We start from the raw sequence: 14,736 nt of genomic DNA, 5'->3' as shown, positions 1-14,736 counted from the left end.
TTTAGACATACATATGAACTTTCTAATGTAAGGTGTATGGGCTTATCGAAGCATCACGTATCATAAATATAAACTTTGGTAAGAAAGTCAATAAGTATTGATTTCTAGAAAGTCCAGCTGATTTACGAATGCATGTCAAAGCTAGTGGGGGCATAAGTGTTATGATGATAAGGATATAATCATCATGTTAGTGGGAGCATGATTATTATGTGTTGCGAGTTAGCAATATTAATTATAGAAAACAAAAGTTTCAATTCGCAAAGTTGCAGAGGTTGAAAAGTTATTTGCTATAATTAAGGGAGAGAATATTATACTTCATTTCAAGTCTAAAAGCTTAGATCGAGAAATTTTAATCAAATTTAGTCAAAGGACATATATGAATGTTATGTTGAAAAGATTCGACATAAGGGAATTCTATATATGGAAATATTATGGCAAAAGACTGGTAAAGTATCACATTTCCATTGTGTATCGTATCCTATACGCTTCGGGTATAGGATCAATTGCATATGCTATAATCTTCGTCCGTTCTGATTTTCCAAATGCCTATGGCATTAAGAGGGAAAAGGACCCGAACCGAATATGACTAAAGTAAATTAAACAACTGTCAAAGACGATCTAAGGTTCGCCAAGGATTGGTCACTTGTGGGCAGTTGGAAGTATAGTAATGGATGAACCATATTAACATTATTATGAATAGATAGGATTCTATTTAGAATGTGTCTTCATATGGAAAATATGGAAATGTTTCCATAATGAGAGATGGATATTAAGAATCTATGTAGATTAGAAACTTTTATGCAAGAAGGATGTTCAAAGGAATGTACTTTGAATTTGAGACTTCGATTTCGTGGAATTGTCTTGTAACAATCTCCAATGGAATGTTTTATAATATCATTGACCAAGCCTTTGTGACTTTGGAGTCATGTCAATACAAAAAGATCAATGCGTAAAATGTTAGAATCTAACATATTCTAATAGTGGCAAGAATTAGGTATTCTTACACTAGTAATAAGGATTAGGGATTGTGAAATGAGCATTAATTGGAAATGTGTTCAACTGATCTATTTCACAAAGTAAGGACCATAGGTAAACATAGTATGCATGCTTGGAGCATGGGACAACCATTGTTATAATTCAAGTATTAAGTTGATTATCTGAAACATTATACAATGAATAATGTGTAATCGATATGGTGATTAAATAAAAGGTGTTTTATTTATACTCAAAAGTTTTGAGGCCATATTGGATTCGATTATTCTTGTGTTTCACTTCGCATGTTTTGACTTCCTGAATAATAAGATTATTAAAACCATCCACAGTCGATCATACTTTGGAAGTAGGTATTGAGGCAAGATTGTCATGAATCCAACTGTAGATTGTCTGAAGCGTTTTAGACATAGCAAAAGTCTGCTGTAGTGTTCATGAATGCTCATGAAATAAGATTTGAGTATTGGATTAAACCCACGCTCACGTGAATCACTTCATGGATTTTATCACAGGTGATTATGAGACGATAATATATTATACTCTTGAAATGGAGACATGTGAGTTGCAGTTTGCAAGTCGGTTGCACACTAACATATGTAAACGCACCAGTAACGTGGTGTTATAAAACATATTGTTGTGTGTGATTTGATGAGTAAGTACAAGCGAACATTTAAGTCGAAGTTTATCCGTTCCTTTTACCCTAAGAGGGATAAAAGCGATATCTATGGGCCCCTCGATGATTTAGTGATGATACCTTAAGCGCTTGGCCAAGCCTGGACTAAGTTGATGTGTTTAATTGCAGTATGTTGTCATTCGTCATAAATCGGAAATCGGGAAACAACACATAGACAGAGAGAATGATTAAAATCCATGTCTCATGTCTATACGATATCTATAATGGAGGAATATATGACCCCTTATCTAAATGACACGTTGCTGATAAGATCAGAGTTCGACAACGATTTTTGAAAGCTACGATTGCTAATCAGGTTTTGAAGTCGTACTTGCAAAATAGTTATTAGACTTATCCAAGTGGGAGACTGTTGGATTAAGTATCTAAGCCCATTACTATGTATTTGACCCGATTATGAGCATGGTCATTTTGGGTTGACTTCACCTTAGCAACTAATATGATGAATTATGGAGAAAGATGATTTATTATGATTCAATAATATATTATAAGAATAATATCTTAATTGAGAAACAATATTATTTAATTAGTATTGATCATAAATTAATTTGGTGATCAAAAGAGACTGATTAAATTAACAGGGACTGATTATGTAAATCAGTAATATTTATAGTTTGGGCTCATGGACCTTGTTGGTATAAGGTGGACGAAATCTCTATGAGAGTCCATAAATATTTCGTCCAAGGCTTGTCCATTAAGGAGTCCATATATTGCTTAGGGCCTAAGCAAGGGAATTAGGGTTTCCAAGTTGATAACCCTAGAAGCCTCAACTGTAAAAAGAACCCCAAAGGCTCCCAAAAATGTCCCAATGATTTCTTGGAGAGTCCTAGACGTTTTTGAAGGCTATTCCTCTCTCTCATATTTTTATTTATTGCTAGTGGTGTTTGTGACTTCGTTAGAGGTGCAACACTTGGGGCACTAAGCTTTCAAGAGTCAAGGACTTTGTGGATTGTTCTTGTTATTGCTACATAACAAGTAAGGTAAGATTCCAAACCCTTATTTACATATGAATTTCGTTCTTAGACATGTTAGATTAGGGTTTATGCTTTGGAAGATTGTTTTCATGTGTAACTTGAGAAAAACCTAGATCCAAAGCATTAGGGTTGCATGTACACCATAAGAATGATGTTTTGCTCAAACCCATCACATTTGTATCCTCGTGCTTTGGAAACAAGATTTACAAGTTGCGTTAGACATTGTTTTAATGAAGGGAATTGTGTGAGAATTGATCCAAGACAAATTTTTGATGTTTATTCATGTAAGGAGGATCTTTGCATCTTGGTTGTGATGTGAATGGTATTAAACTACTTTTCTTAGATGTTTTTAATAACTAAGAAATAATAAGTTGTTTTAGATAAGTAAAGAGTTACCGACTTTTATCCAAACACTAAGGTTGCGTTTAGTTACTGAAAACCAGTTTTCATTTTCCGTTTTCCGTTTTCCGTTTTCCTTTTTCGGTTTTCGTTTTTCATTTTCAATTTTTATTGAAAAATTTAGAAAATGCATTTAGTTAAAACTTATTCATTTTTCATTTTTAGTTTTAGAAAACTAGAAAACGTGTTTAGATGTGTATATTTCGATCGGTTTTCATTTTTAGAAAACAGTAGTGGTGGTAGGGTGGGGGTGGGGGCAGCGGTAGGGGGCAGTGGTGGTGTCGATGATGGTGATGGTGGTGGTGGTGGCGGTGGTGATGACAGACAATGGTGGTGGCGGCAACGATTGTGATGGGGTAGTGGTGGTGGTTATGGTGATGGTAGGTCGGTGATTGTGGTAGTGGTGTTGGGTGGGTATGTGTGTGTGTTTGTGGGTGTGTGTGTATGTTTATAGGTGTGTGTTTGTGGGGGTTGGGTTGAGAGTGGGTGGGTGTGGGTAGGTAGGGGTATGGTGGGTTGGGGGTGTTAAGGTGGGGGTAGGTAGAGGTGGAAGTGAGTGTGTGTTTATATTTAAAAAAAAATTTGGAATTAGAAAAATATGGAAAATAATAATTATTGGTTTTCCAAAAAATTCCAATTTCTTTGTAATTTTAGAAAATTTTCCGTGAAAGATTTTGAAAAATAGACGAACTAAACGCGTTTTCAAAATTCTTATTTTTCTTGGAAAATTTTACCGAAAAACGGCTCATTTTTCCACGACTAAACACACCATAAATTTTTTGTTTATTAGTGGTGTCAAAACGTAATAAATCAATAAACACTTTAAATAAACAATCTCAAACACCACTTAAAGTATACAACTTTTTAGGACAAAATAGGGAAACACTATTAGACCGTATATATCTCATTTATTGTTGTGATGGTTCTGTATATATTCGGTCATTCATAGGTAATGAAGATTGCATTTTGCAAACTATTATGGTATCACTTTAGTATTGTGAAAATTGCAACCACAATTGCCATGCTTAATAACACCGATAATAATATAAAAGATCAAAATCAATATTGTTATTATCATTTTGACAAGAAAGCTTGTCCAGTTCTATCCAATCCAATCCAGTCTATTTATGTTACATAGTCTATGATTTTTGTTAGCGATGCAACCATTTATATTGTGATTCAATTGTGTAGAACATAACCCTATATCCTCATGCTTTGAAACACACCAACTATCAATTCGAATGGAAAACTAATCAAAACTTTATTGTAATCAAAACGCTACACACATCACTAAACTTCCAAAAATTATCGAAAACCAATAAAACTTAAAGAAAGCACACATTTTTCTTGTATTACAAGATTGAATTTATTGTACTGCATTTGACTTTGACTTTGACTGACGATGGAGCAAGGGGATTAGACACCCGCCCTTGATCTCTAGTTTGTGCAAAAGACATGAATACCTTTTTCATCCCCATCATCAGGATTAGCCCTAGAAAGCTTGTCAAGTCAAATTAACAAACAAAGCCTCAAGATTTTGCCATTATTTTTTCTTGAACAAGTAATGTGTAACCATCCAATCCTCTCCATTATTGTAACCGAATAATTCAGCAACTGAAATGAAGAATGTTCTCCAATACACTGTCCATTTGACTGCTGAATCTTTCCCATATGTTGACTCCATTATCGGCTTTATTGATGCCATGTTTTTATCCATTCTCTTTAGCCACTCTTCACTAATATCATAAACAAAACCATCTCACAAATTAAAGGGGCTAAAATGTAAGAATTGAAACTACTGGGAGCTTAAGTGTAAGAAAACGGGCACATTGTTTGTTTACCTTGTTTGTGCATAATGTTTTCCATTCACAAGCCAGTGGTCAACTACAGAAACATCATCCTACACAAATAATTAAACATCTATGAAGCCTTGTATATTTAGATATTATTTTTTTAACAAGGGTATTTTGGTCTTTTACTAAGAATGGATTTTGAGAGATAACCTGAAAGTAAAGGAGAAGATTTGCTGAAGGCATTGTACCTCCACTGAAAAAGTATCTAGTTATCCAATCATCTTCACTCACATCCTGTGAAATTTGTTTATTTGAAACGTAAGGGTAAAACGGTCATTTAGTCTCGTTCAGACTGTTAATTCAGTCTAGAAAAGAAACACAACACTTTATCCAGACAAACATCCCTTAAGATTGGTATCGATGTCAACGGGAGAAAAAGGCGAAACAAGAAGTGACAAAGACTCGTTGTACAAAAGACGTTAATGCCCTCATACTCATCATAAATAAAAAAGTTTAGCATGCCTACCTCAAAGTGATAAGCATATGTTTTATGGCAGAAGAAATGAACAAAGAGAAAAGCATCCTCTTTCATCCAGTTGGATATCTTCTTGAGAAGATCTTTATAGTTTTTCATATGCTGTGAAAGCCAATAAAAAATCAAGCCATATTAACAATAAGCATTTTTTTTTCCAGAAGAAGTTTAACATGTTTATTAATACCTCAAACATTTCAATTGAAAATATCCTGTCATATGATCCTTCCATTTCAAATGTGCTAATATCTGCCACAATTATCTCCACATTCTGCAGACTAAGTTTCCTGTATAAAAAAGATATGTTTTTGTTATTGTTGAGAAAATAAATCATGTGAAATTTTGTAAAAAGTTAGGACTTACCCACACTGATCTTCAATGTGAGCTTTTTGGGTGACTGAATTGCAAATTCCAGTAACTTTGCAATTACTAAACTTTTTAGCAATATATATAATTAAAGATCCCCAACCACATCCAACATCAAGAACAGTATGCCCATCTTTCAGTTGAGCTTTTTCACAGTAAAGCTCCAACATTGCCACCTCAGCATCCTCTAATGTGCTCAACTTGTCACGAAAATAACAACAGCTACAAAAAAAATGCAACATACTTTCAATGATTTGTTTATTATAAAATCTAGCTAGTTATTTTATGCAATCTTGAATCAGTATTTGGAAAAAATGAAGAGATTGATACCTGTATTTGAAATTCTTCCCAAGCACAAGTTTGAAGAAAGAGGTAGGAAGCTCATAATGTTGAGTTTTAGCATCTTCTGTCTTCACAGCTATTGGCATTTCTTCTAATGCTGCAAGATAACCAATAATTTCACAAATAAATAAATGAATCATATATGTTCTTCCCAATTTTGGAAAGAAGACACTAAAATCGTGTTCAGTTACATAATTAGTCCCCCTAATCGGAGCATATTGTAATCGGACCCTTCACCCTTCCAAATAGGTTTCCAAATCGTTTGCTAAATTCGGGTTTTGACATTCCTAGAAATCAGTCTATTCCTTCAATAATCCCTACACAGCTACTGTTGCTCCATAATTAACTCCAATTTAGTGCTAAGAGGAAGATTCGTAAAACTACATGTCTAATTATCCCAAATTTGGGAAAGTGAAAGTGAAACAAATGCGGTAATTAAGTGAAATCGGTAGAACAATTCGAAGATAAAGGTACATTGGGTTTTGAAAACAAATAAGAGAGTTAGATTAGATAGATATATGATCTTACAATGAACAAAAGCCATAAGGTCTTGGAGTTGTTCTTGAGAAGTGGGTTTGAAGCAGTTTCGAAGACGCCCGGCTACAAGGAGACGAGTGAGTCTGCGTATAACTGCGTCTGGAAGCAGATTGCGTTCAAGGGAAGTTAGCATCAGCTTCACGGTGGCGTTGTAGGGTACCTGTAGTAAGTTGCTCATTTCTGCGAATTTTGCGTTGAAGATAGGAGAAAGTGGTCGGAGAAGATAAGATTACAGTTTACTTATGGCGGGTGAAATTTAGACAAATAATTGATCTCACCAAACTTTTCAATTGTTTATAGAGTAAATGACAGAAATAGTCCCTACTCAGGTATGGACATATCTACAGTTTTTTTCAAGTTTTGGAAAATTAATGTCGACTGTCTTTATGGTTTTTAAATCCAGCACTTTTGGTCCCTGTAGTTGTTATCGTCTATGCCTCTCCGTTACTTTAAAGCCATCACATATGTCATGTGAGTGAGGGCTTTTTAGTTTTTAGTCTTTTTCACCCCCCTCACGTTAACGTTTATATTATGAACCCATAACTGATTTGAAGAGTCGTCTTTTTTAGTCTCGCTATCTCTATGTATATTATTAATATAATTGGTGCTTGATCACATAGTAAAGTATATCTTAGTTTACTTTGTGCTTGATCACAAGAAATGAAGATGATGAACGTCTCGGTTTCAACTTTCATTTGATGCTTTATTATCCTTGTTTCAACTTTCATCTGATGCTTTATTATCCTTGTTAGATCCTCCAATTACATAATCCTCTAATTACATGAATAGTTGAACTTTGGTTTGCATGTTTTTGGACACTTTCTATAATGCATCAACCAAATCATAGGTTATATTTGTTTTTTTTTTTTTTATCTTCAGTTGACGTTAAGAAAGAAGACAGAAGAACTAAACGGAAAGGGTGGTCATAAGCTATTAGAAGTTACATGTGGGCACTAGATGAAAATTTTCTTAAGCTAGAATTAGAGGAGGTTGGTCGACATTTTTTATGGTTTACTTTCACCGGTAAACACTATTCGGTAGAGTACTATAAATGATTTAAAAGGGTAAGGAAAATTTTAAAACGTTCAAAAAAATATCATTATGTTTTTTAGTACAAAAAAAAATATCTTTGAAGTATATCATTTGTATAAAATGTTAGCTCATATGTTGTTAGCCCATATGTTTATGAGCCTTTTAGCTTCTAGCTGATTAGGGTTTGGTCTTAGTTAGTATTTATTCTCCATTTTCTTGTTTGTAGCTTTTTCGCTTTTCATTGAGAACCGTGTAATTTCTCTCTTTCAATAATCATATTGTAATATAATCATGCATCATAGCGGATGTTTGATACGTTGTTAGAAGGTTTTGCAGCGGTTATCTGTGGCACCCATCGATCTCTTGCTCCTTTGAAAACTTCTAGGGTTATTGTAGCCATTTCGTTTTCAATATGTTTGATGTTCCTTCGTTGATGTTAGTTTGTTGTTGCTGTTTGATTGGTTGCTTCTGCTGGTTTGTTGCTCTTCTCATTCTCTGATTGGTTATCTATTGTTGTGGTTATTTATCCATTGTCAACATGACTGTAAATGATGATTCCGTTCAGTCAATCAGTACTCGACTAGATGGAAAGAATTATACATATTGGATTTATGTTATAAACAACTTCCTTCGTGGGAAGAATATGTGGAGTTATGTCACTGGGACTAAAGCCAAACCTTCAATGCCTCAAGCTGAGAATTTCGATTTGTTGTTTGATGCTTGGGAGACTGATAACTCCAAGGTCATTACTTGGATTAACAATTCTGATATACAGTCTATTGGTATGCAGTTGGCTAAATATGACACAACAAAGAAAGTTTAGAATCACTTAAAGAGCCTCTATACTCAATCCAACTTTGCTAAACAATATCAGTTGGAATATAAATATTCTTGCTCTTCAACAAAATGACCAGAATATTCAAGATTTCTATGTTGTTATGTCTGATTTGTGGGATCAATTGACTCTTATTGAATCTAAAGAGTTAAAAGATTTTGAGCCTTATGTTGTTAGGAAGGAAGAACAATGTTTGGTCTAGTTTTTGATGGCGTTGCGTTTTAATTTTGAAGGTCTACATGGAACGATTCTTCACCGCTCCCCCTTCCCTCAGTGGATCCTGTTGTTCATGAGTTGATTGCTGAAGAAACTCGTATCAAGTCTCACGCACATAAAAGGGTTTAAAGCAACCTCCATTCTACTTCCACTCCTGCTGTTCTTGTTGTTTCCTCTAATCAGTCTCGACCCATGTTTTGAAAACCGGACCGGACCGGCCGGTTCGACCGGTTCAACCGGGAACCGGTCCCGGATCCGGTTCATATAGGTCAAAAAACCGGTATTTGTTTGAACCGGTGAAAACCGGTAAAAACCGGTCGAACCGGTAAAAACCGGTCCGGTTGAACCGGTAAAACCGGTCAAAACCGGAAATTTTAAAAAATATTTATTTTTTTTCATTTTTTGTATTTTTTTATATAATTAAATATAATTATAACATCATCCGGTTTTTCCGGTTTTTGAGAACGGTCCGACCGGTTGGACCACTTGAACCATCGAACCAGTAAGACGACCGGTTCGATCTCCGGTCCGGTTTTCAAAACCTTGGTCTCGACAAACTCCAATGGTTGCTTATGATAAATGTGAATTCTGCAAAATTAGGGGAGGTAGTAAAATCTAAGAGTATTGTTATTTTCTATTATCGAACTATGTGTATTACACCCAATGTGTCTTGCACCATTTTTATATTTTCACAATCCATCTCCAAAGCATGTTGAATTTCTCTCTCCAATTCAATTCTATTACAAAGGATTAAAGTTGCCACCAGTGGATATGTTATTGTTAACTGAATTTGTAGCAGTTCAAGTTTAGGGATATGTAAGTGATAGTGTATGCTAATCGTAACTTTATACAAGAAAAGGTACATGGTATCTACAATTTCTAGGTTTGTATGAGACACTTTGGTGTCTACACGCTTAGAGAGTGTAAACATGTTGATTGAATGCAATTATAAGAAGCTTAACTACTATTTATATGAAACATTTACTTAATATGTCACATTTGGGTTGCTTTAAGAACCATCTGCTGTTTAAACTATTTTTTCTTGCCCCTTTTAAATCCATTCGTTCTAGCTGTTATTATACCATTTTCATCTTTCTTTTGTGTCCTCTCCCTCCCCCCCTCTGTCTTTTCATTCTTCTTTCCATATGTAAACTAATATAATTCCCGAGAAAGACTCCAAACACAACATGACTTTGTTTTTGGAATATTATAATGAGAAACAGATGCACCACACCAGGTTAATGATAGATAGCAACACTTTACTTCAATCTCATCAGAGAAAAGAAATGGAACAACTTGAGGTAAATGAAGGATAAAACACATTCTAAGGTCATGGAATTAACAATAACATTTTATTATAAAACAAAACTGTATTTACAATGTTCTTATTAAGTCTATAGGTGATGTATTATGATGTTTTGAAGAAGAAAAAAACATCTTGATGCATTTATTTATTTATAAATAAATAATGTTTTAATATGTATTTAAGTTTTTACGTTTGAATATAAATAAATAAAATATATTTTATGTCAATAAAGTACTTCGATGTTTGTAAATACGATATTTGTCAATAAGATTGGATTGATGATGTTTGAGTATCTCACAACATACGATAGATATATAGATAAATATTTGTGTTTCGTATGTCTTATAATTTCTTGACTTTAATTTCAATCGTATATCTATATATAAGATATATAAATATATGTATGTCGAATATTCATGCCGGTGTTCAGACGAGTCGATCACCTAATAAATATACAAGTTTGCTATGGAAACAAGTTTTTGACATTTATTTAAGATATTCAAGAATTGAAAAACCTTTTCAAAACATGTGGATATTTAGATGGCATAAATTTTAAAAGGCACAAAATAAGGACTATACAGACAAAATTAATATCTCAGACCAGAAACCCTCGAAAAAAGTCGGAAAGGGAGAGGTGACCTGATAGGTTCATATGCCTAAATCCCAACTGTATCCATCGTTTTTCACACCATTCCTCTTTCTCTTCTGTTGCTTCAAGCTCCTCCAACCGTGGTAAGTTTGCTTAACAACTAATTCAAAACTACCATACTGCTTGTATATATTCCAGTGATTTGCAGTGGGTTTTCATCTGCTATGTGTTTTCGTATGAGCTTTTGCAAAACGAAATCGAATCGAGAAGCGATAATCATAAATAACTTCGAAATTGAATGATTTGATCTATCTTTTGTTCCTTTGCGAGTTCTTATCTAACTGTTATTGTTGATGGAAACCCCATCTAATCGTATATTTGATGATATTTGTGGTTTATCTATGTAAGGGTAAAGTTAGAGAGATTCATGTCGGATTATTTGAATGAAATGTAGCTTCTTTTAGGAATGAAAGGGTAGAAAACCAGGAGGGTTCAGACTTCAGATGACTATTTAGCTAATCGGATTCTGTAGCAAATTATGGGGGTTTCGGATGTGTACTTTTAGCAAATTTGAATGTAGATTTACCTAACTATCGCAACTTCAAGCACTTAATTATCTGATTTTGATTCTTCAAGTTGGAATAATCATTTTGAAAATGCTAATTCAAGCTCCCTCTTATAAAAGATGAAAGTACACCCTAACTTTCATTACATTTTCATTGCCTTTGCACTGTAGTTTCTTTGTTTGTTTAGTGTGGTTATCAGCTGCTTTTGGTGCTTAAATTTCTAGCATACTTCAATAACATAATTCTAAAGATATCAAAACTAGCTTTTTAAATTGATATTGTTGTTGAATTTATGTGAAGATAATGATGCTGCCGAATGAGGAGGAATCTTCAAAGATAACCATTGATGACTTTGGAAGCTCAAGGCTATTGCACGATATAGAAGAAATAAGCAAAGCCCTATATCTACACGACCCACCAAAGCCTTCAATAGATCAAACCCCAAGAAAATCAAAGTATGTAAACGACAATGTCTTATCAAATCAGAAGAAATCTTCTATATGGAAATGGAAGCCTTTAAAAGCCCTAACTCATATTCGAAATCATAGATTAACTTCTTCTTTCTTTCTCCATGTCCATTCCATAGAAGGATTGCCAATAAACTTCAATGATCTTAGCTTATGTGTTTGTTGGAAAAGAAAACACGAGGTTTTAAAAACTCGTTCGATACATGTTAAAGAAGGTTTTGCAGGGTTTGAAGAGACATTGAGTCATCAATGCTCGATATATATAGGTAAAACCGATCATGATAATGTAGCTAAATATGAACCTAAGCTTTCTTTACTCTATGTTTCAGTAGTTGGGGCTCCAAGTTTAGATCTTGGGAAGCATTGGATCGATCTAACAAGGTTGCTTCCACTAACTTTAATGGAGTTAGAAGAAGAAAAGAACCGAAATGGAAAGTGGAAAACGAGTTTTAAGCTTATGGGTAAGGCAAAAGGCGCGATAATAAATGTTAGTTTTGGGTTTTCTTTATCTGGGAATCTTGGAAAGATTCCCGATAAAGGAAACGGGAATCTTGGAATGATTCCGTATAAAGGAAGTGAGAATCTTGGTAAGATTCAAGATAGAGGAAATGGGGCGAGTTATAATGGAATGCTTCAAAGGGTCAAAAGCATTCCTAGTAACTCGAGGCGTAGGACCCACGCATCAAGTTTATCTTTCAATATGACATCTGGGCCATCGATTTCTTTACTTTATGACTTACTTGATGATCCGAAACCGAGTTCTTTAATTGATTATGATGAGGAGTTTACATTCATTGATAAAGGTGTTGAATTTGCTCAAAAAGATCAAGATAATGTTGAATTTGTTGAGAATTCTTGTATAGAGACAATTGATGTTGAGGAATTATTTGCTGTTGATGAAGATAACGATAAAGTAATCGGTAATTTGGAAACCGAGACTTTTCTTGATGAAAATCTTGATGATAATCTTGAAGAACTCGAATTATTTTTGCAAAATCTCTCAACAGAATCACCCGAATTGGATTTTTCATTTCAAAAAAACCCATTTCTTGAAGACAATTCAAGAAGTGAAATTGTTCGATCACGTAGCTTAGACGACTTAACAAAAACCGTCGTTAACGATTTCATGAACTTTCTTGGTTCCGATAGTGAGCCGGAGTCTCCAAGAGAGCGTCTTTTGCGACAGTTTGAGAAAGAAACTCAAATTGTCGTTAAAAACTTTGACTTTGATCTCGATGTTGAAGAAGAGGAAAGAGACACTTCCAATGTTTTCAATTCATCTTTTCTATTTCAAGAAATTGATGAAGTGGAAGTCGTGGGGCCCAGGGTGGGGGAGTCTTTGATAAGTAGAAGGAAAGCTAAAATGCTTGAGAACTTAGAAACCGAAGCTTTAATGGAGGAATGGGGGTTAAACGAGAGGGCATTTCAAAATTCTCCAAGAACGAATTCGGGTGCGTTTGGAAGTCCGGTTTATTGTTCGCCGGAAAGGCTGCCGGAGTTGCCGCCTATTGGTGGTGGTTTGGGTTCGTTTTTGAAGATGGGAAATGGTGGTTTTTTGAGATCTATGAGTCCTTTGGTTTTTAGAAGAGCTAAAAATGGTGAGAGATTGATTGTGCAAGTTTCTAGCTCAGTTGTGTTGCCTATGGCAATGGGGTCTAATGGTTTGGATATAATGCGGAAATGGGCGGCAGTTGGTGGTGAAAAGATGATCATCCAGGCTGCTCGTTTGATGCCCATGGAAGAGATTACAGGGAGGAGATTGCAAGAATTGGAAATGGAGGTGCTTGAGAGGTTAGTCATTTTAGTTGACTCTATTTTTTTATTATGAAATTCGAAATTTTTTTTCATCAGGAATTTTTTTCGTATTTAAAACAAAAACCGCAATTTATTTTCCCACCGAAAAAGGTGTTACAAGGTGGAACAGAGACTCGCTCTCGATCTCTTGTTTGTGCAAAAAGATGAAAATGCCCTCCTCATCCTCATCATCGAAAATAGCCCTAGAAAGCTTGTTTAGTCCTGTCCAGTTCAATTTAGTTCCATCCTACACATGCAGCCGAAGGCTGCATGTGTTGCACTAACTGAACTGGATTGGACTAAACAGGCTTTCTAGGGCTATTTTTGATGATGAGGATGAGGAGGGCATTTTCGTCTTTTGTACAAACAAGAGATCGAGATCGAGAGCGAGTCTCTGTTCCACCTTGTAACACCTTTTTGTGTGGGAAAATGAATTGCGGTTTTTGTTGTATGTGGAACAAACAAATTCCTTTACGAATGAAATATTTTAATCAGGAGGCATGAATTACTTCCCGAATCAGATCTCATTTGCCACGAGATCAATTCAGAATATGTTTCAGTGGACGAAATTGCCCCTTCCGCAATCGAAAAGATTCAACACCTCTTAATCGAAGGATTAAGAATCCAATCCGGTATCCCAACCGAAGAACCTCCCTCGAGCATCTCTGTCAACTCGGATTCAACAAGCAATCCCGACATCGAAGAACTATTAGCCATGTCTGTATCATTGGACGAGTGTAAAAGGTCGGAAAATCATGGGCATTTTAGTAATTTCACGTTAGCATTATGGTTATTACTCAGAGACCCGTTCCGAGACTACGAACCCGTTGGCATTCCAATGTTTGCATTAATTCATGTTGAGCGGGATCACACCGAAACCACAATCAAACCCGTGTTTAAAATTAATGAGATTCATGTCACGGGGTTTAGAGTTGACCTTCAAAAGAACCAATCGGGGTCCAGGTGGTTGCATTCTAGTGGGATGAATGGAAAGATGAAAAGACATCAATTTTCCAAATCAAATGCTTTAGTGAAATCGTCTATAAGATCTATGAACATGAAGCATGAAGAAACATTGTGGAGTGTTTCTTCTTATGTTCATGGTGAAGTTTCTAAGTGGAAAGAATTGTCGGGAATGAGTTTATACGTAAGGAACCCTGATATCGTATTTAAATGAGAAATAGTAACATATTTTCATGTGAATTTTGTGGTATAATGAAGGTAGATATGATATTTGTTTCTTGAGATATATAGGTATGTATGATTAAAAAGGTTAAATACAAGAAATAGCGACCTATTTTTGTTGA

At 34.9% G+C, this 14,736-nt stretch overlaps 2 protein-coding genes across 2 annotated transcripts; one reads left to right on the top strand and one right to left on the bottom strand.

Annotated features, from left to right (window-relative positions):
* Window positions 1-4,296: 4,296 nt before the first annotated feature.
* Window positions 4,297-6,895, bottom strand: LOC111883725 ((S)-coclaurine N-methyltransferase). Its single transcript, XM_023880049.3, has 8 exons — window positions 6,616-6,895; window positions 6,076-6,184; window positions 5,743-5,967; window positions 5,567-5,666; window positions 5,374-5,484; window positions 5,058-5,141; window positions 4,896-4,954; window positions 4,297-4,790 (listed from the first exon to the last, which is right to left on the bottom strand). The coding sequence occupies exons 1-8, from the start codon at window positions 6,800-6,802 to the stop codon at window positions 4,598-4,600; spliced, it is 1,068 nt and encodes a 355-aa protein (XP_023735817.1). The 5' UTR covers window positions 6,803-6,895; the 3' UTR covers window positions 4,297-4,597.
* A 3,692-nt stretch (window positions 6,896-10,587) lies between these two features.
* On the top strand, window positions 10,588-14,736 carry LOC111883727 (protein PLASTID MOVEMENT IMPAIRED 1-RELATED 2). The gene is made up of 3 exons (XM_023880051.3): window positions 10,588-10,745; window positions 11,469-13,426; window positions 13,925-14,736. The coding sequence occupies exons 2-3, from the start codon at window positions 11,472-11,474 to the stop codon at window positions 14,604-14,606; spliced, it is 2,637 nt and encodes an 878-aa protein (XP_023735819.1). The 5' UTR covers window positions 10,588-10,745; window positions 11,469-11,471; the 3' UTR covers window positions 14,607-14,736.

This window comes from Lactuca sativa, chromosome 7 (genome assembly GCF_002870075.4).
Source record: "Lactuca sativa cultivar Salinas chromosome 7, Lsat_Salinas_v11, whole genome shotgun sequence".
NCBI classification, from domain to species: Eukaryota; Viridiplantae; Streptophyta; class Magnoliopsida; order Asterales; family Asteraceae; genus Lactuca; species Lactuca sativa.
Note: the sequence above shows the minus strand (reverse complement) of the source record. Positions and strands in the feature narration are given on the sequence as shown.

Bases quoted from the DNA above. Each gene is read 5' to 3' on its own strand.
- LOC111883727 (XM_023880051.3), top strand. From the start codon at position 11,472: ATGATGCTGCCGAATGAGGAGGAATCTTCAAAGATAACCATTGATGAC. The intron at 13,427-13,924 runs GTTAGTCATTTT...TATTTTAATCAG, and splicing joins GAAATGGAGGTGCTTGAGAG to GAGGCATGAATTACTTCCCG.
- LOC111883725 (XM_023880049.3), bottom strand. From the start codon at position 6,802: ATGAGCAACTTACTACAGGTACCCTACAACGCCACCGTGAAGCTGATG. The intron at 5,968-6,075 runs GTATCAATCTCT...TTTTTTTTGTAG, and splicing joins GGGAAGAATTTCAAATACAG to CTGTTGTTATTTTCGTGACA. The intron at 5,142-5,373 runs GTAGGCATGCTA...CAAATTTCACAG, and splicing joins CATATGCTTATCACTTTGAG to GATGTGAGTGAAGATGATTG.